Source organism: Caenorhabditis remanei, chromosome I (assembly GCF_010183535.1).
Source record: "Caenorhabditis remanei strain PX506 chromosome I, whole genome shotgun sequence".
Lineage (NCBI taxonomy): Eukaryota > Metazoa > Nematoda > Chromadorea > Rhabditida > Rhabditidae > Caenorhabditis > Caenorhabditis remanei.
Window position 1 is genome coordinate 10,725,379 of NC_071328.1, and position 26,476 is coordinate 10,751,854.

Here is a 26,476-nt window from a genome sequence, read left to right on the forward strand (position 1 = left end):
TTGTGCTCTTGCTCTTCTCCACTTATTTCCGGCGTCGTGCACACTGGCACACAGACGCATCTTCTGCTCTTCTCGTTTTTTTTTCCTCCCGATGACCCTCATTTTATTTAGACTTCATTGTGAATTCAGTTTGATTTGAATTCATTTGGAAAGAAAAGAAATAACGAGCTGTGGGTTGTTGATGTTGTTTTCTTTTTCTTTTTAGGAGGCCTTACTCGATTTTTCAGAAATTAGTTGTGATAACCTCTCATTCGTTTTAGATAAATTTATTGAGTTCTTAGACGAAAAAAAGAAGTTAAGAACTGAAAACGAGTGTGGTTCCTCAAAAACCTCAAATGAAGAAGATTCTCCACTTTCAAAGCTTTCAAATCTTCAAAGTGATCATTCGAAAATCACTTTTTTTCCCTGCCTTTATTTTCTATTCAATAGTGGAAACTGTGATTCTTTGAAATTTATTCAGCATTCACCAGATATCATTACTTTCTTTATTCGCCCTTTTTCTCTGCTACATCCACAATGTAGGCAAAAAAATCTCAACATAAAGATGGGACAAGCAGCAAGAGATTGACAGCAAATCGAATTTTCCCTATCAGAAATGTTATGTGCAACAGAATAGAAAAGAGCATGAAAGACGAAGAAAAAGAGATGTGGTTTCCTAGATCATGAATTTATCCAGCCCTAATCCTTTTACTAATCCACTAACTGATATGAGTTTTACAGCTGTCAAAGTCGAATGGATTAGGCAGCTCTATCTTCTTTTGCGAATATAATTTTGATGAAAGGAATAAGTTTTTCTTTTTCGAAAATTCTCATGTGGGTCAAAAGTCTTTAAATTATTAATTTTCTTCCAAGTTCTTCCCGTATCTCTTTCACTTCCGGATTTTTAAAGAACTACGGTAGTTTTGTTTCCGTGTGAACACCAACGCGCAATAGCTCACAGATTTTGAAAAGCTTAAGCTTAACAATTTTAATTCATCATTTAATTTTTTGCTTTCCTTTTGTTATAGTTCTATCAATTTACATTGCAGCTGGAAATAAGATAAATATTCATACTCAAATAATTTATTTGAATATTTTAATGCAAGCTAACTCTGACTCTACTCTTCTAATCGCATATCTATATTCTTCATAAAAAATTTTTAGCAATGAGTCGCCATTGCCGAGCAAGCATTTTGTTTTTACTTAACTACTTTATCAACTTGTCATGAAATTTCAAATCAACTCCAGTTAGATTTTTCCATTAATGGTCGATTACCCTTCAAAGTAGCATAATATCATCAGTGTATTTGCTTGGATAATTGAGCAACTTGATCTAACTACCCTCTCGGCTTTGTTTCAGGATAAAGAGACACCCAGGAGAGACCAGCAGTAAACACAACACTTTCTTATTTTCGTGTCTCTTTCTCTCACAAAATAGTTGTTGAAATGCAGCGCCGGGGGAGGGTGCCGCGTCTTTCCATAGCCGTAGGGACAGTGTGAAAACAGTAGAAGCGCAGAGAAGGGCGCGCTCCGATTTGTCTGTGTGTGTGGTGTCTGTGCTGCTACTGCGAGTGCGTTCAAGAAGAGAATTGAAGGAGGCGGGCAGAGCGGCGCGGCTCGCGTCGCGGTCAATTTTTTAAATTGGTGTTCCATTTTTTGTATTTTCAAAATTTCCGTTTACGATGATTAGTGAGAAGTACTCGTGAAGTGTCTTTCGAAAGACCTATTAACGCAAAATAGGGAGATAAGAAGGAAGTTGAGAGTGTCAAAATGGTAAAGAAGTTGGTAGACATTATTCTTGAGAATAATGTTTTCTTATGACGCCTAAAATTACTGATTTTGTGAGATTGCTTTAGGGTTGCTCTACGTTTACATCATCTTGTTCTTTTCTTCATATGAACTTCCGTTTTGTCAATCATTTCCTCAATTTATACGTCAATCGCTGTCGACCCAACTCCTATTTTAGAATGAAGAAAGAAAAACGACAAACAAGCGCTCATTCTAGGCCTTGTGTCAAAAACAGCGTGAATGAAGTGTTCCATGCTATTTTGTTCCAGTTTTTACGTCTACGAACTCCCGTTAGATCCTTTCTGAAAATTACGGTTTTCAGATAATAGTTAGTTATTCCTTGTTCTCAGTTTTATTTTAGAAAGATATTTAATATTTCTCTTTTTTGGAAGACGATTACGAAAAATAGTGTTTTTGTCAACAATCCCACCGGAAACGATTGAGGGAGGGCGTAACCTAAACTATGAGAGCATAGATCTGTCGTCGCATTTTCTGTATTTACGCGGAAACTTTTCTTATTCATGTGTACTATCAGAGCTTGCTGAGAATGTGTGAACTAGATGTGTCTGTCATGTCCTTCGTAGCCGAATGACGAGGCCTTGCTCCTCGTTGGTTTTTCAAGTGGTCTCATCTCTCATCCCTTTCTTACTTTTTCTCTTTGCGCACCCCACATTTCTTTGCCGGCGAGCACATCAGATGCATAAAAAGTAGATACCGGAGACTGTTTTGTGTTTTGTGCACACCTAGGCTCTCAACCCCAGATAGTTTTGATCCAATACACCGTTCCCATGTTACTTCCAATTTTCCTTTTCCATAAATTCAATGTTTTAAATCTATCTCAATTTTTGCTCGATACACTGCACATTTCTTTTTTTCGTCGTGTGAATTCTATATCGTGTTTTCAATATTTCTTATTCTATTCCTTCCCACTCCAGTCCTTTCTGTCCTCGTATTTTGTCCGTTTACTTTTTCCTCCATGTTAATCTCATTTTTCAAAATAAATCAGGAGTCCAGGTTCCTCCGATGGTCCGTTGAAGAAAAACCGTTACTCACGGGAGCCATCATCAAAACAAAATGATTCTTCTTAGAATGGATAATAATAAAAGCCGCGAGTCATCTTCGGATAGGTCTCAGTGAATTTTTACTTTAAACTGAAATTGGGAAAAAAGAAACTCATTTTTTAACTGAAATATTTCGAGTCTCTTCTTTCCTTCTTTCAAAAAAGGAAAACCGCTTAAGACTTACATGCAGAATACAGAATTTTTGTGTTTTTTGTTGTTTTCGTTCGTTCCGTCGTCTCGGCTACTGCTTCGTTCGTTCGCCTCTGCTGCTACGGCTGTTGCTGTTATCTGCTGAATGACTCATTTTTCCGCTCTCACTCTTTTTCGCCCCCTGCCCTGGCCATGTCTGTGATGCCTCGTCCTCTTTCTCGATTAATTTGGTGTTTTGTCGTCTTCGAGAAAGTGGCTTCATCTTCATCATCATCTTTTTCATTTCATCGTCGCGGAAAGGGATGCGGATTGTAAGAGGAAGGAGACGCAGGCGCATCCAATGCACTCACCTCCTCAACACATACCCACTGCCGACTCGACTTTATCGATTTTCAATTTGGTCTCTGTGCCACCACCCTCTACTCCTCTTACTCCACAATCCCTATTCTATCTCCCTCGTTCTCCTCTTTCCGACCGCTTTTCCTTTCCCTTCTCTTCCGTTGAATCTATGTGTGTGTGTTCGTATTTCCCTACCACACAGTTTTCTCCTTTTCGATTTCTCTGTTCTTTTCCGTCGATCAATATTCTTATTCCCGTTTAACGGAAAACTCAGTTTTGTTTCATCATCAAATCATGGTGGCTATTTATTGCCTAACAGTCACCGATGATAGTTTAAAAAAAACAATTCAGAATCATAATTGAAATTTGATATGTTTCCTACGTTTCTTAGTTACTTTTTATCTCTTTGAAGGAGTTGATGACTCATAATATTCAGTTTGACAGTAGTTTTGATTCATATTCTAAAATTATTTTAAAGTTTAAGGATTTATAGAAACCTTTTTCATTGTGCTCTAACTATTAATATTTTTCGTGAAATGATTGTTTAAATACTTTTTCTTTGGTTTACAACTTTTTGTATACTAAATCTATTCCTAATCCTCGTTTATATAATGATAATATTAATCTCTTCCTCAAAAATAGTTATGCAATATCAAGTATTTCCATGACGAGAGTGGAAGTTCAGATGACTGATGGTTATACATTTTTGATGCTCACGGCACGGCTGCGAAGTATATCATGCTCAATGCATATTGATAGTGTCCCTCCCGTCCGGTCCACTCATACGTGTTTCTGTTTCATTCTGGTCTTAAGAGAGAGAGCGAAAGATAGACAGAGCACACCTTACTTGACTGTATCTTTCTCGTTCTGATAAGAATGGAAAACCATCGATGTCTCCGTCCGCTTCGTCCTTTTTTCTCTTCCTTCTTTTGGTCGATTTATTGTATGACCGCCTACCTTTCAAGAGTCGAAAAGAAACAACAGGACTGATAAAACTAGAATGAATAACCGAGTTTTCTTCTCACCGTAATGTGTTTCAATAAGCAAGATTAATTACTCCTGGCTTCTTCAAATGATTATTTATTTTATGTTCGTTTTTGTATCGTTCCAGTTCGTAATTATTTGAAAGTGATTGTTCTATATTTGAAAAATCATGAACATCTTATTTTAAAGTTTTTATGAAGCATCGATCTGAAAAAATTAGTTTCGCCTTATTGTTCTTATTTTTACTGACTCGTGTGTTGGTTGAGTCGTTGGTTTGCCTCGTCCCGTTCCGCTTATTGATCATTCAAATTTTTCACTTTTCAGTTCTGAATTGTCATTTTCAGACGGGTGTCGACGTCGACGCGGCCTCGTCAGGCGATCCTATCTGGCCTCTCACACTGGGCACCTTCCGCAATGACGAACACACGCGGGAGCAACTCGGCCACCTCGGCGAGCACTACCAATTCACAGGGAGTGCTCATGGTCGGACCCAATTTCAAGGTGAGAACAAGTTTAATTCATGCGAAATATGAACTCTAAGATTTGAGAAATTCCCAGAAGTCCCTGGTTCTGTCTTTTTTGTCCATTTAGTTTTGGAAAGTATTAGAACCAAACTTGTCAGCCGAATCAGGCATTAACCAATCAGGCATTAAAAAAAATCACATAAGACAATATAGTCTTCGGCACATCCGGGTCGGACCTAAAAAACCTTACTCTTGTTTTTGTTGATTGTGGATTATCACCAAGTGTTTTTGACGTCAGTTTACGGACAAAAATGACAATTTTCTATTTAGAGTAATCTAAATACATAAAAAATAAGAAACAAATTTTCAGGTCGGCAAAAAGATTGGATGCGGAAACTTCGGCGAACTTCGACTCGGAAAAAATCTATACAATAATGAGCATGTCGCAATCAAACTGGAACCGATGAAAAGCAAAGCCCCACAGTTACATCTCGAGTATCGATTTTACAAATTGCTCGGACAAGCAGGTAAGTAAAAAATTATGAGCAGATAGATTAACGCCAACAGAATCACCGGTTACAGAGGGTCTTCCCCAAGTACACTACTTTGGACCGTGTGGGAAATACAATGCACTTGTCATGGAACTGCTTGGACACTCACTTGAAGATCTCTTCGATTTGTGCGATCGACATTTCTCACTTAAAACAGTCGCCATGGTGGCAATGCAACTCGTCAGTTTTTTTATTTAAAAAAATGATTTTTTAGTGATGATAGTTTTCATCAGAAAAATCAATTAAAACATGTTTCAGATCCGCAGAATTGAATATGTACACACAAAACACCTCATTTACCGCGACGTGAAGCCAGAAAACTTTTTGATTGGACGCTACTCAACACGTAAACAACACGTTCTTCACATCATTGACTTCGGACTTGCAAAAGAGTACATTGACTGCGATACGGGTATATATTTCATTTGTAATTGTTTACTGCTTTTTCAGTTCCATTCATGATCACCACTCCAATCTAGTAAATTTGATTACTAAATATTTCTGAAATTCAGGAAAACACATCGCCTACAGGGAACACAAGTCGCTTACGGGTACTGCGCGTTACATGTCGATCAACACACATCTTGGCAAGGAACAATCGCGACGGGACGATCTTGAAGCTCTTGGACACATGTTTATGTACTTCTTGAGAGGAAGCCTTCCATGGCAAGGACTGAAAGCCGATACACTGAAAGAGCGATACCAGAAGATTGGAGATACAAAGCGTCAGACAGCTGTTGAGGTTCTCTGCGAAGGATTCCCGGATGAGTTCGCTCAATACCTCCGTTATGCTCGCCGTCTAGACTTCTTCGAAACACCAGATTACGATTTCTGCTATAATCTTTTCAAATCTGTGCTTGATCGATTAGGTGCATCTTATGACTACGAATTCGACTGGACGCCGAAACTGAATAATGTGGTAAGTTGCTTTTGTTTTTTTCAAAGTAATTTTTTGCTTTCAGTCGACACCATCAGGCTCATTACATACATCAGAGTCGAAGGATGTGAAGAGAACTGGTACGTGAAACAATAGGATGATATGTATTTTCATGGAAATTTTGCAGATCGCGGAGAGCTGAAAGTCAGTCAAGCTGCAGCTCATGCTCAATTCGGATCAACACAGGTAAAAGCTTTTATCATTTCGAGACTAAAAAAGGTTGATGGAGACAGTTATGTGTGAAATTGATTTAAAAAAGTGGTGGAAATTTGAAATTTAAAAACCATTCCAGAAAAAGGGTTCTAATAGATGACAGGTTAAATTAAAAGTTAGCGATTTAAAATTTTCATGTTGCGATCCAAAATATTCAAATCAGTTCTGTGAATTTTTTTCAGTATTCCGAATTATTACAGGTGATCAATTCAAATGCTGGTGAAGCTGTTGAAGAAAGTCGAAATACTGAAGGAAGGACAGCTGCAGGAGACAACTTGAGTGGCGAGGTGAAATGTTGCTGCTTCAGGAGACGTCGGAGGAAGCACAACAACGCGACGCCGGCGACACAAAAATAGCATATTCTATTCGTCATTCCGTCTGATATCCTTCTAAAAATTATCCACTTCGTCCCCATCCTATCGCCTCCAAAAACTTTCCCCGTCATCATTTCAGTGTCTGTGATGATCTATTTGTGTAAGTGTGCGCCACGGCGACATTTGTTTCCTGCTATACATTTTATCCATTCTTTTAACGAAAAAGTTGCTCCTCGTATTCTGGTACTATTGTTTTTTGTTTATCCATTTTGATTGTCTTCCTTTCATAGTTGCTCACAAAAATGCACATTCGATATAGATCGAAAAGAAGATTTTCCTGCAAGAACTGTGATCGGTTTTGAGTAGTTAAAAGCTCGTATTTTAGAATGACTCGTTCAAAACGATTACTTTTCTATGTTCAATTATTGCACCTACCGTATAGTACCCCTCTCAATCAAATCTATCAACATGTTTTCCAAAGAAAAAGTTTAAAGAAACCGATGTACGTTCCCCTCCTCCCTTTTTTCATTCAACCCATCATCTTCGTTATCATTCTTCTTACCCCGAACCCCACCAGTTTTCCGAAATCCATCTCTTTTGTCTTCAATTCTCAACCAAATTAGCGTGGTGAAAAACTTGTGATTTTGCATTATTTAACTCCTTTCTGCTCTTTCTTTTTTATCCATCAGTTTTTTCACACACCTCTTTGATTTTTAATTGTTACCCTCATTATCGCAGCTATTCCCATCTCCTCCCCATTCAACAAAAAACACAAGATTCATAATTTACTGGATTTTTATCGATTTCTTATGGTTTTCTCCCCACTTCTCCCTCCGGCTCCTCATCTATCATTATGACTATTTTATTATTATATTTTATATTATTTATGTGACAAAAAGAAAGAGTTCCATCCATGTGAATGAATCTTTTAGTTGTGCCTTAGAAATTTACAAAGCATGTGTTTCGAACTCAGATTAATATTTTTCCGTTCACTTTGGAACAGCTCCAGGACATTTCGATATCGGACATTTCGCTACCAGACATTTCGACACCGGTGAAACACGAGTAAAATTTTTTTAATGCTGTATTATGGTTCAGGGTTCGACTCCGTGTGCTGAAAAACTTTTATTTATTTTATTTTTGCTTTTGTGGTACCAATCTGGGCATCACAGCTATTTTCCCATCTCCTCCCCGTTCAATATAAATCACAAGATTCAAAATTTACTGGTTTTTTTATTTCTGGTTTTCTCCCCACTTCTCCTAAATACGGCCCCCTCACCTATTTATCATTATGACTATTTAATATTATTTATTTGACAAAAAATCGATTTCATCCACATAAATAAATAAATTTTTTAAAATTTTCCGTTCTACAAAATTTTGTTCTTGTGTGTCTGTTCTAGCTGTGTACATGTGACTCACTGTCTTCTTATCTCTTCGACAATCATTTCTGGTCATTTCCGCCCATTCAATCATCTGAATCGATAATGCCTTCAACATCTCTACCATATACTCAGATGGCATTTCATATGCCAGTGAAAGAGCTTCAACCAGTCGACATATCCCTTCCGGATCACATGGTCAAGGTAGAACATTTTAGTTTAGAAAACTTTTAGTGAAATAAACTTTTAAAAATCTAAACAAAAAAATGATTGTGTGATTGTCTGGTTGTCATTGAAAATAATTGAATACTGAACAAATGGTTTAAAAATTCGAAACACAGTTTTCCAGTTCAGGAGAATTTAGCTGGTTTGATAAGAGTACTCCAATGAGTTCAAAAAGATATCTGCTGTACCTCAATAGCAGAGAAAAATGTAAATTGCTGAAACCGAAGATCTTGGGACTCGATATTGTACAAACTGCATCATTAATTGTAGTATTTTTGGTTTAGGCAGTGCATCACTCGTATTTGTTATTCAGACAATTATGTGGTCATGTAAAATCCAGATAGTTATGAGTTTCATTACTTTTCAGGGAGCAGTAGTCATCGACAAGGAACTGACAACATGGAACCGACGAGCTGTCATACCATCAAATGCACTTCACACCGTCTTTCTCACAATAAACCGACTAGAACAGAAGCAATCGGATGTAGTGAAAATGGCCGCTCATGAAATGAATCTTCCAGAAAACGATTCATACGGATTGATGGCTGATGGACCGAAGAGATTCATCACAGACGAAAATTTGAATCAACTGGGTAGCGGATTCATTTTGACACTTTGCGCATCTCCGGATCATTATGTAAAACGAATTACGGAGATTTTGAACGAAGGAAGCAATATTTTGCAAATGGAAAACGCAGTGAAAACACTCGATGAATTCTCTTTAGTAAGCTTTTTTGAATGATTGGCTGGTTTTCAATGACTCATGCTGTCCGTCGAACGCGCAAATAATTTCGAAAACAATTCAATATTGCATATGACACAACGTTTTTCAGACAATATTAGAGTAACAATTTCATTCTCTTTCTTATTGTTGTATCAGTTTCTCTTTATTTTTCAGGATCCTGCTCTCATTGAAGCGTTCCACAGTTGCTCATCGCTCGAACTTCTATTCAGTTTGATTCGCGATGATCGAGTTTGCATGAGTTCAACTCTTCTGTCAACTTGTTTACGTGCTCTTTCAAGTATTCTCGAACTTGCAGTCGGTGACTTCACCTGGAAATCAGTTCCACGTGACGTAGTTGTTTCGATTGCTGCTTTGGTTACTGGAAAAGCAAAGCGAGAGGAATCGAATACATTGTTGGCAGCACTACAGATGATTGATCAGTTAGTTGTTGGGTAAGTAAAAACTTTAAATTTATTCTAAAATTTACATTTTTCAGAGATGATATGACCAGGGATTGGTGTTTGGAGGAAGTTCCCATTGAAACACTTATTCGGCACGTTGAAAAATCAGATGAACGGATCGCATTGTCTGCTCTTTCTTTGATGAATTCAATGATCAGAAGATGTGCAGATGACGAAAAAAGACTGGAACTGATCAAATCTTTAGAAGTTGTACCATTCAGAAATGCAGTCCACAGTTCTCTTCTCCGCGTTGGAAATGCTACAAATCCAAAGGCTCTCGAGCAACTTGTGGAAGTTCAGCGAAGTCTCATTAGTGCTTACGATACAACTCCTCCTTCTGAAGCAGAAATTCAGAAGGTATTGGACATTGAATCTGCCGAGGAGCATTCTGAAGAAAATGTAGAAGTATGGAGAAAACAAATTGGAGAGCATCGTTGTGGCCGGCTGGCAACACTCGCCATGACACAATTCGCAGAAAAAAGCCCACAAGACTTGAGAATGCTCATTTCTGAAAATACAATGAGAATAGAAGGAGGAAAATGGCAGTTGATTCCAATGTGGATGAGGTAAAAATTTTGCTCAATTTAACTTGAAACATAATTATACAATTCCAGATGCTGTGATATCACTGCTGAAATATTCGGATTAATCCCAGGACGAGAAGAACTGGATCGACTGATTTCAATTCTGTTCTCCTCAGATACCCCATTTCCTGCTGTCTTCGCGTGCATCGTGCATCTTTTTCATCGAACGTGGCGAGAAATGCAAGCAAAAGGTGGAGAAATGGAGAAGGTTGCCAGTGTAGTTTTGGAACAATTGCGACACGTGTTGAAAAAGAAAGAAATGCAAGATGTGGAAGAACTGGCTGCTGATTTGGAGACGTTCTCATACAAGGCAATGCAAGAAATTTGGAGAGAAGAACAACTTGGGAAAGAGAATGACCAGTTGCATAGTCAAGCTGTTATGTGAGTTACAGAAGGTGATATGCTTTCAGATTTGATTTTTCTGATTGCAGATCACTGAAGGCAAAACTCAAGCCGAAAATGGAAGAACTTGTTCGCATGAATCATTTGAACTTTCTGAAACAAGGCGCGATTTTCCGAAAACCAATGAAAAGCAAGTCACTCGCAAAGGCTGCATTCTGGCATTGGAAACTCGATGTTTCTGAAAAAATGCTGACAATCACTGGATGCGATGGAGATCATTTTGTGGAGGGTGTGCCTCGGGATGATATAAGACAGGGTTCGATGTTCTAACAGCACCTCATCTCCAAGCAACTTCTTTTTTTTTCAGTTTGGATCAAAGATATTTCGGATGTGACGAACAATGATGAGATCGACCGGAAAGCCAGCTCATCTCGGTTCACTTCCTCCCCATCAACTCAAATGTTACGTGGAATTCGTGTCCAATTGAAACCAACCAGTGATTTCAAAGAAGGAGAAGTTTTGATGGCATTGACTTCTGACGAGAAACAAGCCTTAATTTGGCAAGAAAGTCTTGTTTATCTTGTTGGAAATCCGGAAATGAGAAGGTATGTTACTTGATTTACGATTGAAAATTTAAATGTTTCTTCCAGTCTAACTAATGGTCTAGCAATGGTGGAACGAATGTTGAAAATGGAGCTCCGTGTTCGCCTTCTCAATGTGAAGCTGTCGAATCCAGAAGAGAAGCCAGAGATTCCTCCGATTCCAGAAGATTTGAGCAGTTTTATTTCCAATTTCTAATTTATTCCGCTCCGCATATGTGATATTCTTTTGTAATTTTGACTTGAAGCTTTATTATATATTGCAACACATAATATTTCCCTTGCTTTAATTTTTTGCATTTATGTAACTCTGGTCTTTTTCACTGTGCATATTATAAACGTATCTTTTTTAATCTTTCCATGTTTTTGAGTTTCTACAATTGAAAGTGCCAAGAATAATAGGCCACCCTGGAGTTTCCTACCAACAAAACCTTGATAATTATTTTCAGTTTTTCTTGAGATGAGTGTCATAAAAGAAGTGAAAGCTGAACTTCGACACTTTATGAAGACTTGTCTCGAGAAGGTTTCAGCAGAAGAAACAAAGCAACAGAGTGAGGCTGTTTGTAGAAAAGTTACCGATTCGAAATGGTTTCAAGACAGCAAGAGAATCTCGATTTACGTCAGTACAACTGGTGAAATTCAAACTGATTCCATTATAGATACAGCTCTGAAAATGGGAAAAGAAGTTTTTATTCCACAAGTTCGTTTTGTTTTTAATTTACGAATAAAATTAGAATTCCAGTTTACAAAAGGGTCAACTGCAATGGAGATGGTCCGTCTTCCAGATCAAAAATCATTTTATTCGCTTCCATCTACTTTGTGGGGAATTCGTCAACCGGATCCTAGTTGGACATGGGAAAGTTATCACATTTCTGGTAACAGGTGTTCTGTTAAAAAAGAGAAAATAATTCCCATTTAGGGCCCCTCGACCTAATTCTTGCTCCTGGAGTTGCATTCACTCCAGATGGTCTTCGATGTGGACATGGAAAGGGATATTATGATCGATTCTTCTCAACTCATTCTTCCAATTTTCCATTGAAATCCCCACTGAGAATTGGATTGGCTCTTCGTCAGCAAATAATTAAAAATATTCCAGTTTCTGAAACTGATATTCAACTAGATGATGTCATTTATGAAGGGGAGAAGATAGTTACAGATGGATTTATGGAAATATCGAAGTGAAGGAAAAAAGTATTTCAGATTATGAAGTTATCCATACCTTTGTTTTCTTTCTGGTTTTTATAACATTCCATTTATGTGATCGATTAATGAAGTTTCTGGTAGCGTGTTAGAATCTTTCAATCTAATTTTTCAGATGTGAAATCGAACTCCAAGAAGACAAAGAGATTAACTTTTAACAACAAAGGGATGTAGTGTACAAATAGCTAGTTTGACGGATTGGGTGTAGACACGAAGTCTGTTCCACGTGTACTGCAGAGTTGCATGGAAGTGAAAATTTCTTATCCGGAAGTCGGAAGTCGGAAGTGAATTTTCTTATCCGGAAGTCGGAAGTCGGTAGTGAATTTCCTTAACCGGAAGTCGGAAGTCGGAAGTCGGAAGTGAAAAAAACGCCCGGAAGTCGGAATTAGATTTTTTCACAAATATTCAAAAACTCAAAGAGAAAATATCATAAAATTGGCGGAAATCAGTAGAAAATTAGTTTTTGGCTGAAGAAAAGCCAATTTTCTCTCCTTTTAGACCATTTTTTCAAGTATTTCTGCGAAATATACTTTTCGGAAATTCCACAGTTATGGAATGACGGAAGTCGGAAGTAAAATTCCTTATCCGGAAGTCGGAAGTGATTTTTCTTATCCGGAAGTCGGAAGTGAAAAAATGCCCGGAAGTCGGAAGTCGGAAGTCGGAATTCCATGCAACTCTGGTGTACTGTACATTCCCATATTCCAAACGTGTTTTTTGTCCCGAATTGCAAACTTTTTCAGGTCGAAATAAAATTTCCTATTCAATCATGTATTCCATATTCCCAGAGTGTCGACGTTTACACACTTAATCCATCCATATTCAAATTCTTGTCACTCCGTATCTCCTCTGAAACTACCTATCTTCGAAAATAGAAGGATCCTATACTTATGAGCTCCTGTGTATGTATATCTTGATCGTTGATAGTTCAATAAAAAACAGAGTTATTTAGAGAATCACTTTTATCTTCTTTCCATTTTTACCTAAAACTTCAACTCTATTGAATTCTGAGAACTTTGAGAGGACTACTGTCGTGATAATTAGAGGGACGGTGAGCCCATTTCACTTTTAGAGGAACAAAAGGGAGGAGATCAACAACAACTACTACTACACGATAGATCCATAGGTACCAGTAGTTGAATCGTCATCCATCGAATCTGCTGGTCGCTGGCGGTGAAGAACATCCTCCGAACCACGGCGCCTCATTCTCGGTAGACAGTCGAACGCAGAAACCAGGGAGTGATTGAGAGACGACGACTTACGACGGCTTCCTCTTCTTTATATGCACAGAATGTAGAGTATCGTAAGGTCATCAGCTTGGTTTCAGGGCACGTCCAGAATAGTTGGTATCAGAGTGTAAGGTCACGGGACACGTGTCTTGCAGTTGTTGAGGCTCATTTTATTCATTTCTTATTCAGATTGTAGTGAATCTGCTGTGAGACTAACGGCTCAGGAGTTACAACTCAAGTTGCGAGTTAATAACTTAATAATTCCGCAACAACTACTGTATCTACAAAAATCTTTCCAATCACAAACAAAAACTTCAAAATTTCTTTCTGTTTTCCAATTGATCACTGTTATTCTGCTCCACCAGAATTACGTGCGTTTCCTTCTTTCTTTCTTCCAGTTTATCATCTTTGCACCATTTCCTTCTTTCTCCTCCTTCCGTTTTCTTCTTTTTCCCTCTCTCAACTACCCCCATCTGTTGCTTCTTTTCTCAAATATCCGTTGACCATATGGGTCGTTGAACATTTTCTTTTCAATCCTTTCTCTCACTCTTCTTCATAGTAATAATACGGTCCTCTCGCTGTTTGGTGGCGACTGGACAAACAGAGAAACGCCCGCTAGCAGCGCCTATTTCATCTCTTTTCCATCTCTTTCTCTCCGCGAGAAATGAAGAATATCGATTGATGAGAGTACTTAAAAAGTGGAGACACAGACATGTGCATCGCGTGTTAAGATACACTGTGAAGACGTGAGAGATGCTTCTCTGACAACATCTCGTTTCGTGTTTTTTCCCATCTATAAATTTCTCTAATTCTCTTTTTCCTTCTTTCTAACATCTACATAATTAATTGATTTACTGGATCCATTGCAAGTTTGTATTTAAATTTTAATTAAATTTAAATATATTCAATTGACTATAATTTGTTTTCGACTCATTCCTTCTCCATCTTTTTCTTTCTTTTTGTAACGTTCTACTCCTTTTTCAGAGTAAGAAATGGCTCAAGACGTATTCATGGACCCGTGGCAATCAGCAAAGTAAGTTTCTTGTTAGATTAAAAATATTAGTATTGCGTGACAAAATCTATTATATATTGCCATAATAATTGGGTATTTTCCAGTTTTTGGTTCAAGAAACTACTTGATTACGTGTCACATTCTATAGGAATAGTTTGAAAGATTTCTAGACTTTATGTTTTCAGCCTTTTCTTTGTAATAAAATGAATTCTGAACGAGCTTGATTTGGGTTACTGTACTATTTCGGAATATTTATTTGGTGTTTCATTTGAATTTGGAGATTATTTGGAGATTTAATAGAAAACAATTTAGAACTTCATTTTTTATATTTTTCTATAATGCCTTTTCACACAGTCATTATTGAAATTAAGAACCTTGATTTTTCTCCGTATTTGTTACCACTCCGACGGACTGAAATTGCTTATTATAAATGACAAAAAGTTATCCTCTAAATAAGTTTAAACCTAGGTCTGTGCACCAAAAATTCTAGGCATGAGGTAGTCCTTTTCACAGTGGCACACTACCCCACTTCCCACTAAAAATTCCAAAAATCTGATACTAGAAATATTGAAGTTACAACTTTTAGCTTCGCGATGGAAGACGATGATATGGGAATGCCTTCCGGAAAGTACGCTCGAATGGAAGATGATATGGGAGAGAATAAAGAACGATTCGCAAGGGAAAACCATTCAGAGGTAAGTCAGACAGACTACAGTAATCCACTGTTGTTGTGTTAAGTGGTCATTGAAAGAAGTTCAAAAATTCCAATACTTTCAACAAAAACATAATTTGTTTTATTTCCAGATCGAAAGACGTCGTCGTAACAAAATGACTCATTATATAAATGAATTGGCTGAAATGGTTCCCCAATGCGCTTCTCTTGGCCGTAAACCGGATAAATTAACAATTCTTCGAATGGCCGTATCCCATATGAAGGGAATTCGTGGACATTCTGCACAAGATGAAACTTCTTATAAACCATCATTTCTCACTGATCAAGAATTGAAACATTTGATTCTGGAAGCAGCGAACGGATTTTTGTTTGTAGTTTGTTGTCAAACTGGAAAAGTTCTTTATGTTGCTGACTCGATTACTCCGGTTTTGAATTTGAAACAGGTAAAATATCAAAATATCATAAAATAATTAAATTTCTTGAAATACTGGTTCTTTTCAGGAAGACTGGCTTCAAAGAAATTTAAATGAGTTGATTCATCCAGATGATCAAGATAAAATTCGAGATCAGTTGTGTGGAAGTGAAGTTTCCGTAAATAAAGTGCTCGATTTGAAGACTGGTTAGTCGATTACGCTCCGATTAGTTTACGTTTTCATTTTCAGGATCCGTAAAACGCGAAGGAGCATCAACTCGTGTTCACATGTCATGTCGACGTGGATTCATCTGTAGAATGCGTGTCGGAGCTCTCGAGCCACTTCATCGTCTTCGAAACCGTCGGCCTCTCTTTCAACATGCTGGACAGAATTATGTTGTGATGCATTGCACTGGTTATATTAAAAATGCCCCACCTCAGGGAATCAATGCACCGGCTTCTTCTTGTTTAGTTGCAATTGCGAGGCTACAGGTTAGATTTTTAATTTCTTATAAAAATTAATTATAAATATATTTTCAGGTTGCATCAATGCCTGTTTGTGCTGACCCAACTTCAACTAATCAGTTCTCTGTACGAGTGGCCGAAGATGGAAAAATGACTTTTATTGATTCAAGAGTTAGTGATTTGATTGGTCTGAGCAGTGATCAGTTGATTGGAAGGTATTGGTGGAATCTGGCACATCCGGCCGACGAAAAGACTCTGCAGGATGGTTTTATAGCTCTGTTGAGGTGAGTTTCCTACTCGAAAACTACATGTTTTTAATGTTTTTAATTCAGTGATCAACCAATGCGCCTCAATATCAGAGTTCGTACAAGTACAGATTACACTCCATGTACCGTATCTGCATACAAGTTTATGAATCCATACTCTGAACAATTCGAATATGTTGTTGCCACTCATCAGATAGCGCCACAAGAAGATATTAATAATTGGGTCACTGGATCAGCTACAAATCAACCACAGGCCACTGGATTCGGTGAACTTGGTGCTCCAGTCGCCGCCGGTGACTATGGACAATCGAGTAGTGGATGGAGACCCGAAGCACAAGTGCCTCCTCCTGCACAGTGGCAATGGGATCCAATGAATGGATACAATCAATGATATCTTCGATTTATATAATTCTGAATTTATTCAAGATTCCAAAGATTCTCACTCAGTCTACTTCCATTCATTTGTCACTATCCATTATCCAGTATTTTTTTAAATTTTGGACCAACGAGTTCATTGACTCTTATCAAAATGTTGTACACTATATTTTATTTCTAATATATCAAAAAACTTGGAAAAAAACAACGAACAAAATCAAACAACTAGAACAAACATTTGAAATTATTTCGGTTGGTTCTGCAGAATATATTCTGTAGCAGAAGTTGCTGTCGATTTGTGCTCAGAGAACTGTTTTGCTGGCAGACTTTCCGTGTTCATGGCTGTTGGTAGCCATGTGATCGGTGTCCATTGACCTTGAACCGAAGGACAGAGGGCGCTCTGACGGCTCTCCAGTTTCACAACGGGCTCACCACTTCGTGAGAACAGTAAATGAAAGTCTTTGCTGACTTCTGTCTCTGTCATGTTTTTAGCATTAATCTGTAGAGTTCGTCCGTTTCCATATTCAGCACGAATTGATGGGTTCGAGTTACGAACAGGTTGAGCGTAGATCACAACTGATGGGTTTTTCCGACCTGCAATTTATGTTCTAGTTGAAAATAGTTTTTCCATTAGATGGTAAATAAGATGAGGGGTCACAGGTGTAACAGAAAAATACTATAAGTTTGCTGCCACGCGAAGAATCGCAATCATAGCTTCTATAACTGAATAGTCCCAATATAGTTTGTTTCAAATAAAAAAGCTTACCGATCTCCACAATTTGATTTTCGATGAAATTTCGAACTCCGACACTCGATTCACTCTGTTTACAAAATCTGACAGTGATACGATGAAGCTGATTCGTGTACCGAGAGATTCCATTATATGCAGGAATTTTCAGAAAGTCCGAAAAACGCCATCCGAAGTTGAGAGCCTTGGCGGCAGTGTAAATTGGTTTGAGACGATCGACGCGAGGAACAGAAGGCATCTATAACAATTTTCCATAATGATAATTTTTTTAATTCTGGAGAGATGTTTTTGAAATGAAAGAATACTACTTCAAAAATATATTCATCGTTAGATTGAGATACAATTTGATCGTACATAGTTTATGGAAAAAAATAAACAAAGCCGAATCAGGTTTTAAAGAGAGTTGACATCATCAATTTGATGCACTAAATTATAGACAGACTAAAAATAACGTGACTGATTCAAGAAAAACATCCGCAAAACGACGTGAAAATTTAGCAGAAAAATCTGAAGCGCAGTCAACACAGTGGTAAACCTAGGCCACACGGCCGTGTAGTCCACGTGGACTGTCACCTATTTTTCTCGAGATATTCTCATGACTCTTTGTACTTTGTACTGCTACATTATAGACTACTAAACCCTACTTTCAGATGACTGTTGCTTCCACTAAAGCAGCTCTTTCAACAATGTATGTTTAGTTCATATTTCTCTCCAGCTATCATTGTATTTTCAGAGCAAATTGGATGAGCTTCACGGACGAAACACTGGAAAAACTAAAACGTGTCGAATCTCGACTGTTGGAGTCTTGCGATGTTCAATATGAATCAAAATACGTTCCGGTGCGATTCACTTCCAAGAAACATTTTTAAACTTAAGTTTTTAGGTACGATTTAAAAAAGGAGACGTATATACTCTCACCGTAAAACCCAGAGAAGGTGAAAATCCGAATGGCGAGGCAATCGTTTTGATACCAGGACTTGGAGCCGGTGTGGCAATGTTTGCTGCCAATTTCAATAAATGTAACAAAAATCACTCAGTTCACTCATTTGATCCATTAGGATTTGGAAGGTCGTCTCGGCCAAAATTCAGCGACGACAATGCGATATCCGAGTTGGAGATGGTGGAGGCTATGGAAGATTGGCGGAAATTCATGGGTATAGAAAAAATGTATCTTGTTGGACATGCTTTTGGTGGATATCTGGCCAGTGCCTACGCCCTTGAACATCCTTCCAGAGTTGCTCATCTTGTCTTAGTGGATCCGTGGGGGTTCGCAGAAAAAGTTGATGCGAATGAAAAATTGGTAAGAAATATTATCTTTGAACAATGATGCTACTCATTTATTGGGGCGACTACAGATCAAACCTTATGCATGGATGTCATTTCTCGGTGGTGTCGCAGGATATTTCAATCCTTTCTCGCCCATGAGATGGATGGGACCTTACGGTAGTAAATGAACGTGGGAACAGAAACAATTGTTTTTTTTCAGCTCCAGCAATAGTTCAAAAACTACGCCCGGACTTGGTCATTCGATTTCCAGGCCTTCGTGATAATGACATCTACAAGTACGTCTACTACCTGAATCTTCCAAATCCCACTGGAGAAACTGCATTTATGAACATGACTTTGCCTGTTGGATGGGCCAAGCGACCAATGATTAGAAGGTTCTACTCTATTAAAGCTAGAAAAAACAACTACAATTCTTGTCTTTCAGGTTTAATGGAATTGACAAAAACGTGGGTGTCACGTTTATCTACGGCAGCAAAAGTTGGATTGATCCCGGACCAGCTATTGATATTCAATCGACTCGAGAAGGAGCTTATGTTGATATCAAAATTATCAGAGGAGCTGGTACACATGTATACGCTGATGATCCGGCAGCGTTTAACAAGATTGTTGGGGATATCGTTGAAGGTCGTTTAGCTGCACCTTCTAATGACTTTGAACTTGAAGAATGTTTCCATTCTGACTAGTTTCAAGCAGTTTTCAAAGTAGTAGTTAATTCTGGGTATATTCACAGATTGCCTTTTTCAATTTACAAAAATATCGAGCTGTTGCCAAAAATTATCTCACTGGTTTACCTTTTAAACTCAGTTCCATATTGTAATCTTTATATTCGTGTACATATTTGGAAAATTTACTATAATAAACCTTCATTCAATCAGCAAATCAAAAACTCTTTCATTCATCATTATTTCTATAGAAAGTCTGCCCGGTCTCTTGTTCTAAATGTCACTTATTTTACCATGTAGTTGAGTGGCATTCCTGGCTCCCAATCGTACGGGAATTCGGGTTTTCCGCAATTTGCCAAGGCTTGTTTCATCAGCTAAAAATTGAGAATTTTCGGAAACATACAAAACCTTCAAACTAACTCTATAACATTCAGAGTAGTTCGGATCAGCAAAGTAGTCCCAGCTATCAACCATTTTCATGATCTCTTTCAACTCATTCATTGGACAAGGAGGAAGGAACATCTTTTCAGGAGTGTTACGAATGGCCTGTTTAGCCTGTCCAACCGCATTCATATCAGTGATTTCCTTCCATGGAACTCGCCCAACTGTCAGTTCAACCTGCATGTACAACCATACTTCCACATCATCTTTTCTGGAAAAAGGCTATTACTGTGGATATTCTGTTAAAAGAATAACCTTCCGAGTTCTTGATTCTTATGACAAGCGATTGGAGCATAGCGAACTGTTCCACGGAATCCAGCAGCAGCTCTTGGTTTGCGAATGACTCCCTGTAAATTCGAAGTTGTTCTTTTCTCTAAATGGCATGGTTCATACATTGTTGTCAGTGAACTTGCGAGCCATTCCAAAGTCGAGAATGTAAACTTTGCGAAGTTCGTTCAACTCAGCGCGACCGATTGTGTAGTTTCCAGGTTTCACGTCACGATGCAAGTATCCAATATTATGAAGATCTTCGAGAGCCTCAAGAGCTTGAATTCCACAACTCAAAGAGCAAGCTACACTCAAAGATTGTTGTGGGGTTCCTTTACGAAGATCCTGTGCAAAAAACACTATTGATTTAACTTTCAGATGTGTTTCTCAGCATACTTGCAAGGATTTCCCGACAAGAGTCATGACGACGTAATTAAAACTTCCATATCTTCCCTTGTCTTCAATCTTACAAAAGTGACGACTTCCTCTTTTTGTCAGCTCGCCAAGGACCAAAACTTCCATCTTCAGAACTTGCATTTGTTCCGAGATCCCTTCGACTTTCAACGCGTACTTTCCTGTCGCGTCAGTACACAAATAAACCGCTCCACAGCCACCTTCACCCAACTTCTTTGTGATAGTCCATCTCTCTACCTACATTTCCTGTTTAGCGAGATTATCCTTATGTTTGTATAATCTTACCATCGACCCAGGTGGAAGCTGTACAAGTTCAGGAGGTGGCGCTGTCATTGCTGCGATAAAACTCGTCGACAATAAGGCTAGTTATCGAAAAAGACGGGAATAATTGAAAAACTAACGACAATGCGTTGATGCTATCATGACGTGTATTTTTTTTAGGACGACGATCACGCAAATTCCCTTTTTAAAGTTTAATTTTGAACAAATAATGTCTTACTCCTGTATATTGGGCAAAAATTTTGTCAACAACTGTTAATTTAGAGAAATTGTTTTTGAACAACCGCCATTGTCATTTAAAGGCGCGTACTCTCCTCTCGCGGTGCGGGTCTCGTCACGATCATGCTATCGGCGAAGTTTTTTCGTATTTTTTTTTCAATTTGGAAACTAGTTTCAAGCTTCTCAAGCAAAAATTTAAATTTCCTAGCAAAATATGTAGCTAATCGTACTCATTATGTTTTGTATAAATTTTTAAATCGCAGATCATTAGAAAATGTGTATAAAAATGGTTTCAGGGTACCCCTTGAGCGTGATGAGCTCCGAACTGTACGCCAATGCTGTGCTCTACAGTGAAATTTCACAACGAAATCCAGAGTTGGTGCCGAAAATGTTCAATGAGGCCGCTAGAAAGAAATTAGACGCTTTCGTAAGTTTTAAATAATTCAAAATTGTTTGTATTTTAATAATGTTTGCAGCTGAAAGATCACGAAGCACCAAAACTGAAAGATATTGTATCCGACAATGTATTCCAAAAAAGAAAGCGTACTGCCTCTACGTCCGGAAATGAGCCTCCTTCGAAAAAAGTTGCGGCCAAAGAGTCATCTAGCTCCGATTCGTCCGACGATGGTGCTGTTAAGGTATTTCTGAAAATGTCATCAGTTTATGTTTCAATCACGGTAAATATTCAGAAAAATGGTGTTCAAAAACCTGCCATCGTAGCTGCGAAAAAAGCTGCCACTCCAGCCCAGAAGAAAGCGTCTAGCAGCAGTGATTCTGATAGTGATGTTCCAGCTAAAAAGCTGACCCCAGCCAAAAAGCCGGCTCAAACTCCAGCTCAGAAAAAAGCAGCATCAAGCTCGGATAGTGATAGTGAAGACGAAGCTCCAAAAAAGACGCCAGCTGCTACTCCGAAAGTTTCTCAAAAGAAGGCTGATTCGTCCAGCTCGGATTCATCTGATGATGACAAGAAAAAACCAGCATTAAAGAAGGCTGTGACTCCAGCAACCCCAGCCACTCCAAAAGTCGCTGCTGCTAAGAAGGCTGAATCCTCATCCGACGACTCCTCAGACGATGAGAAAAAAACTGTTTCGAAGCCCACACCAGTCAAGACCACTCCAAAAGTCGCTGCTGCTAAGAAGGCTGAATCCTCATCCGACGACTCCTCAGACGATGAGAAAAAAACTGTTTCGAAGCCCACACCAGTGAAGGCCACTCCAAAAGTCGCTGCTGCTAAGAAGGCTGAATCCTCATCCGACGACTCCTCAGACGATGAGAAAAAAACTGTTTCGAAGCCCACACCAGTCAAGACCACTCCAAAAGTCGCTGCTGCTAAGAAGGCTGAATCCTCATCTGACGACTCCTCAGACGATGAGAAGAAAACAGTTTCGAAGCCAACACCAGTCAAGACAACTCCAAAAGTAGCTCCTAAGAAGAAGGAATCATCGTCCGACGACTCCTCGGACGATGAGAAAAAAACGGTTTCGAAGCCAACACCAGTCAAGACCACTCCAAAAGTTGCTGCTAAGAAGGCTGAATCCTCATCTGACGATTCCTCGGACGATGAAAAGAAAACCGTTTCGAAGCCTACACCAGTCAAGACCACTCCAAAAGTTGCTGCTAAGAAGGCTGAATCCTCATCTGACGATTCCTCGGACGATGAAAAGAAAACCGTTTCGAAGCCTACACCAGTCAAGACCACTCCAAAAGTAGCTGCTAAGAAGGCTGAATCCTCATCCGACGATTCCTCGGACGATGAAAAGAAAACCGTTTCGAAGCCCACACCAGTCAAGACCACTCCAAAAGTTGCTGCTAAGAAGGCTGAATCGTCATCCGACGATTCCTCGGATGATGAGAAGAAAACCGTGTCGAAGCCTTCACCAGTCAAGACCACACCAAAAGTTGCTGCCAAGAAGTCTGAATCCTCATCCGACGATTCCTCGGACGATGAGAAGAAAACCGTGTCGAAGTCTACACCAGTCAAGACCACTCCAAAAGTTTCTGCCAAGAAGGCTGAATCCTCATCCGACGACTCTTCTGATGAAGAAAAGAAGCCAGCTGTCAAAAAGCCTGCGACTCCAGCTACCACCAAGGCTTCGGCTCCAACCACTAAAAAGCCGGTATCGTCATCGGACTCATCCGACGATGAAGCTCCAGCTAAGAAAACAGCTACTCCAGCAAAAAAGGTTGCAACTCCGACTAAAGTTGTCTCAAAAAAAGGTTCATCTTCTGATTCTTCTGATGACGAGGTCCCAGCTAAGAAACTTACACCAGCAACCAAAGTAGGAACACCAAAACCAGTTGTAAAGAAGCAAGATACTAGTGATTCGGACAGCGACAGTGATGATTCAGATGACGGAAAATCGAAGAAGTCATGTTTTACTAAGGTTGGTATTGCTCTGATAAAATAAACACGTTTAATCTTCAACTTCAGGCTACTCCTATCTCTGCTAAACCAGCTGCCAAAAAGGTAGCCTCTTCGGATTCATCAGACTCGGATAGTGCAAAAAAGCCTGTCGCAAAAACTCCAGCAAAAGCGACACCGGGAAAAATCGCTGAAAAGAAGGCCGCTTCTTCTTCCGACTCATCAGATGATGAAGAAAAGAAGGCTCCAGCCAAAGCTACCTCGAAAGCTACTCCGAAGTCTGTTGTGAAAAAGCCTACATCTTCTTCGGATGATTCTTCAGATGACGAGCCAGTTAAGAAAACTCCTGCCAAGACTTCTGGAACACCAAAAGTAGTCGCTAAGAAGGCAAATAAGGAATCCAGCTCTGACGAATCTTCAGACGATGAGAAGAAGCCAGTTACTAAACCGATTGCAAAGATGACTCCTAAATTAACTGCGAAAAAAGCGGATTCTTCATCTGATGACTCATCTGATGACGATAAAAAGGCCAAGAAACCGGCTAGTACTCCTGCCAAAGCTACCGCGAAAGCTCTGAAGAAGGAGGCTTCTGATTCTTCAGATGACGATGAAGACCTTCCAAAACCTTCGAAGGGTGTCACACCAAGACTGAAGCGTGAAGACTCTGAGGATTCCGCAGAAACTGAAGAAAGTTCGTCAAGAACACCAGCTTTGAAAGCGAAACCATTAGCAACCTCCACCGAAAAACCTGCATATGAATCACGAAAAAGGAAGTCGTCGCCATTTCGTCGCGTTCAAATGACCAAGGATAGCGTTGCTGAAAAATTCCGGAACAATCAGCATGATGCGGTAAAAGTGTATTTTCCAAAGTTTGTAATTGAAAATAGTATTTTAGAATTTCGATCAATGGGGTCATCGCGCCAATGAGAGTCTTTCTAAAGTTCAAGGAAAGTCCTTCCGCCACGAGAAGACCAAGAAGAAGAAGGGAAGCTACGGAGGTGGTCCAATCAACCAATCAATCAATTCTATCAAGTTCTCTGATTCGGAATAAATAAAACTGAGGTTCACTATCTTTAATTTGTTCTCATTGTTCTTTTCTTTTTTATCACCGTTGTCTGTTGTATCCCCTTTTCTATTTCCCTTCATAAACAAGCTGAAACCCTTGTATACTTTTGTTGTCACCCATCTCCTTAATTACTGTTTTGTTAAGTTTTGTTATGAACTTGCGCTGTCCCACAAAGAAATATTTGTTAAACACGACCTTTATTTATACTGATTAGAAATAATGGAATAAATCATGGTTTTGTGAATTACTGTTCTCGGCGTTCGTATTTCATGAAGTCGGAATAGTTGGAGAGGAAACCGGTAAAAGTGGAACTCATTCGATTGTCGATAAATTCCTCCAGAGTAAGCCCCGTTTTCTTTAAACGTAGCATGTCTTTGAGTTCAGCAGTGACAATGTCGATGTGAACGCTATCCTCGTTTGGGGCATACTCAGGAACAACTTGGGCCTGAAAGCTAGCCTATGAGGGTTGTAGAATCTGATACTTTCTAAATGAAACGTACCGCTGTTCGGATTTCATCTTCGTCCAGAACTCCGTCATTTTTGAAATCAAGAGCCTCGAAATGATACTTTGCAGAAGCTCGAGTCTGAAAAAACATGATTACCTGAAAGATCTTTTTGGATTCAGAAACATACATGACGAAATTTGATAGCTGCCATCAAGTCAACGAATGCCTTGAAGTCCAAACATCTGTCATAGATCATCGAAATGTCGAAAATTCTTTGAAGGAACATAGCATTGAAGTAACCGCTGAAATTTGAAAATTAAAGTGAAATTAATGGGGAGCCAGCATACTCTCGGAAGAACGTCATTTCTGCTGGAGACAGAACCCCGTTTCGATCAGTATCAAGGCATCGGAATTCATATAAAGTAGCTCGAAACTGGCCGACTGTGAACCTGAAAATCAAAATTCATACATCAGACAATTCGAATTCTCTCAACTTACACGTCGATCTCTGGCATTTCCAAACAATTATTTTCAGCGTTGATACATGACTCGAGATGCATCAGAAGTGTTGATGAAAGTAAATCTTTCAGGTAAATATTCTCACGTCTTCGAGCATCTAAAAGGAAGAATATAATTCCAACAGCGTACGCTGAGTAGTAATCTGCTCGCTCTGGTTCTTCGACCATTTGAGGAACATAATGTGCAGCAACGAAGTCCTGAAGACTCTGAAATTGTTCTTCTTGAAAAATGAGTTTTCATTTTTAATACTAACATAGCTGGAAATCTCGGTGTTGTTCTCCGAATATGGTAGCAGTTTGATGTAGGTTTCCTCGGCATGAATGACTGTTTTCACAAGCTCTTCTGTAATAAAACGAGTAAATATAGTAATCATGGGATTGATATAACCTATTAGAGTGATATCGATTGTCAAATTGAAGTTTGTAATTTTGACAAAAACTGTGACAGTACTGTGTGGAAGAAGTTCGATAATCGATTGTGGAGACTCTGTGAGGATTTTCTGAAAATACAATCTATGAGGTAGACAATTACATTTTTACAACTATTCTCTCGGAAAGGATTCCAATGACCATATTTTTTATCATTCATTGAAGAACTTACCATTAATCTTTTGAGTGTCACATATCTTTTACTTCCACTTTCACCTCTGATGAATTCGGTTTTCAATGCTCGAAGAAAGTTATCGGTGTCTGTCTTGAACTGTTCCACGCTAGTGCTTCTTCCATCAGCGAACAATCCCATGACACGATTGTTGAAATCTCCTTAAAACAAGATGCTCAAGTTCTGAGGAACTGATTGAAATGCTTACTCTGGAAGTCATTTAAGGCTTCATCACTCCTTCGTGAAGTCATTGCATTGATCAGCGATGGATAAATCGATTTTTGATCCGTGTTTTGCATATTTGTGGCAGTAGTTGTCATGGTAACAAGATATTAGGAGCCGAAATTCCTCACAAATGCTCGTAATTCGAAATTCGAGCGCGAAGAAAAATATTCAGTGGAAGTACGCTCTATAGAGAACAAGGGTTTCCTTTCTTTCCC

At 38.9% G+C, this 26,476-nt stretch overlaps 9 protein-coding genes across 9 annotated transcripts; 6 read left to right on the forward strand and 3 right to left on the reverse strand.

Annotated features, from left to right (window-relative positions):
* Positions 1 to 4,715: 4,715 nt before the first annotated feature.
* Positions 4,716 to 6,822, forward strand: GCK72_002315 (uncharacterized protein; the record flags this gene model as incomplete). Its single annotated transcript, XM_003104664.1, has 8 exons — positions 4,716 to 4,802; positions 5,136 to 5,292; positions 5,348 to 5,496; positions 5,575 to 5,728; positions 5,829 to 6,235; positions 6,279 to 6,333; positions 6,381 to 6,439; positions 6,667 to 6,822. 8 exons carry the CDS (start codon positions 4,716 to 4,718, stop codon positions 6,820 to 6,822), a joined length of 1,224 nt encoding a protein of 407 aa, XP_003104712.1.
* Positions 6,823 to 8,267: 1,445 nt separating this feature from the next.
* On the forward strand, positions 8,268 to 11,296 carry GCK72_002316 (uncharacterized protein; the record flags this gene model as incomplete). Its single annotated transcript, XM_003104816.2, has 8 exons — positions 8,268 to 8,366; positions 8,755 to 9,111; positions 9,286 to 9,563; positions 9,608 to 10,138; positions 10,187 to 10,537; positions 10,588 to 10,814; positions 10,866 to 11,103; positions 11,149 to 11,296. The coding sequence occupies 8 exons, from the start codon at positions 8,268 to 8,270 to the stop codon at positions 11,294 to 11,296; spliced, it is 2,229 nt and encodes a 742-aa protein (XP_003104864.2).
* A 261-nt stretch (positions 11,297 to 11,557) lies between these two features.
* On the forward strand, positions 11,558 to 12,279 carry GCK72_002317 (uncharacterized protein; the record flags this gene model as incomplete). Its single annotated transcript, XM_053723365.1, has 3 exons — positions 11,558 to 11,797; positions 11,840 to 11,972; positions 12,017 to 12,279. The coding sequence occupies 3 exons, from the start codon at positions 11,558 to 11,560 to the stop codon at positions 12,277 to 12,279; spliced, it is 636 nt and encodes a 211-aa protein (XP_053592010.1).
* Positions 12,280 to 15,128: 2,849 nt separating this feature from the next.
* Positions 15,129 to 16,742, forward strand: GCK72_002318 (uncharacterized protein; the record flags this gene model as incomplete). Its single annotated transcript, XM_003104822.2, has 6 exons — positions 15,129 to 15,230; positions 15,340 to 15,651; positions 15,710 to 15,827; positions 15,871 to 16,112; positions 16,161 to 16,369; positions 16,418 to 16,742. 6 exons carry the CDS (start codon positions 15,129 to 15,131, stop codon positions 16,740 to 16,742), a joined length of 1,308 nt encoding a protein of 435 aa, XP_003104870.2.
* Positions 16,743 to 16,970: 228 nt separating this feature from the next.
* GCK72_002319 (uncharacterized protein) lies at positions 16,971 to 17,712 on the reverse strand (the record flags this gene model as incomplete). The annotated part of the gene is made up of 2 exons (XM_003104829.2): positions 16,971 to 17,320; positions 17,493 to 17,712. 2 exons carry the CDS (start codon positions 17,710 to 17,712, stop codon positions 16,971 to 16,973), a joined length of 570 nt encoding a protein of 189 aa, XP_003104877.1.
* A 412-nt stretch (positions 17,713 to 18,124) lies between these two features.
* Positions 18,125 to 19,444, forward strand: GCK72_002320 (uncharacterized protein; the record flags this gene model as incomplete). The annotated part of the gene is made up of 6 exons (XM_053723366.1): positions 18,125 to 18,162; positions 18,208 to 18,313; positions 18,358 to 18,774; positions 18,830 to 18,917; positions 18,961 to 19,135; positions 19,186 to 19,444. 6 exons carry the CDS (start codon positions 18,125 to 18,127, stop codon positions 19,442 to 19,444), a joined length of 1,083 nt encoding a protein of 360 aa, XP_053592011.1.
* A 263-nt stretch (positions 19,445 to 19,707) lies between these two features.
* Positions 19,708 to 20,878, reverse strand: GCK72_002321 (uncharacterized protein; the record flags this gene model as incomplete). Its single annotated transcript, XM_003104665.1, has 6 exons — positions 19,708 to 19,797; positions 19,844 to 20,075; positions 20,120 to 20,211; positions 20,258 to 20,476; positions 20,528 to 20,782; positions 20,831 to 20,878. 6 exons carry the CDS (start codon positions 20,876 to 20,878, stop codon positions 19,708 to 19,710), a joined length of 936 nt encoding a protein of 311 aa, XP_003104713.1.
* A 478-nt stretch (positions 20,879 to 21,356) lies between these two features.
* Positions 21,357 to 24,456, forward strand: GCK72_002322 (uncharacterized protein; the record flags this gene model as incomplete). The annotated part of the gene is made up of 5 exons (XM_053723367.1): positions 21,357 to 21,470; positions 21,520 to 21,681; positions 21,733 to 23,427; positions 23,475 to 24,254; positions 24,301 to 24,456. The coding sequence occupies 5 exons, from the start codon at positions 21,357 to 21,359 to the stop codon at positions 24,454 to 24,456; spliced, it is 2,907 nt and encodes a 968-aa protein (XP_053592012.1).
* Positions 24,457 to 24,715: 259 nt separating this feature from the next.
* Positions 24,716 to 26,356, reverse strand: GCK72_002323 (uncharacterized protein; the record flags this gene model as incomplete). The annotated part of the gene is made up of 9 exons (XM_053723368.1): positions 24,716 to 24,916; positions 24,972 to 25,055; positions 25,105 to 25,219; positions 25,265 to 25,366; positions 25,416 to 25,642; positions 25,690 to 25,778; positions 25,824 to 25,935; positions 26,037 to 26,197; positions 26,245 to 26,356. The coding sequence occupies 9 exons, from the start codon at positions 26,354 to 26,356 to the stop codon at positions 24,716 to 24,718; spliced, it is 1,203 nt and encodes a 400-aa protein (XP_053592013.1).
* Positions 26,357 to 26,476: the final 120 nt, after the last annotated feature.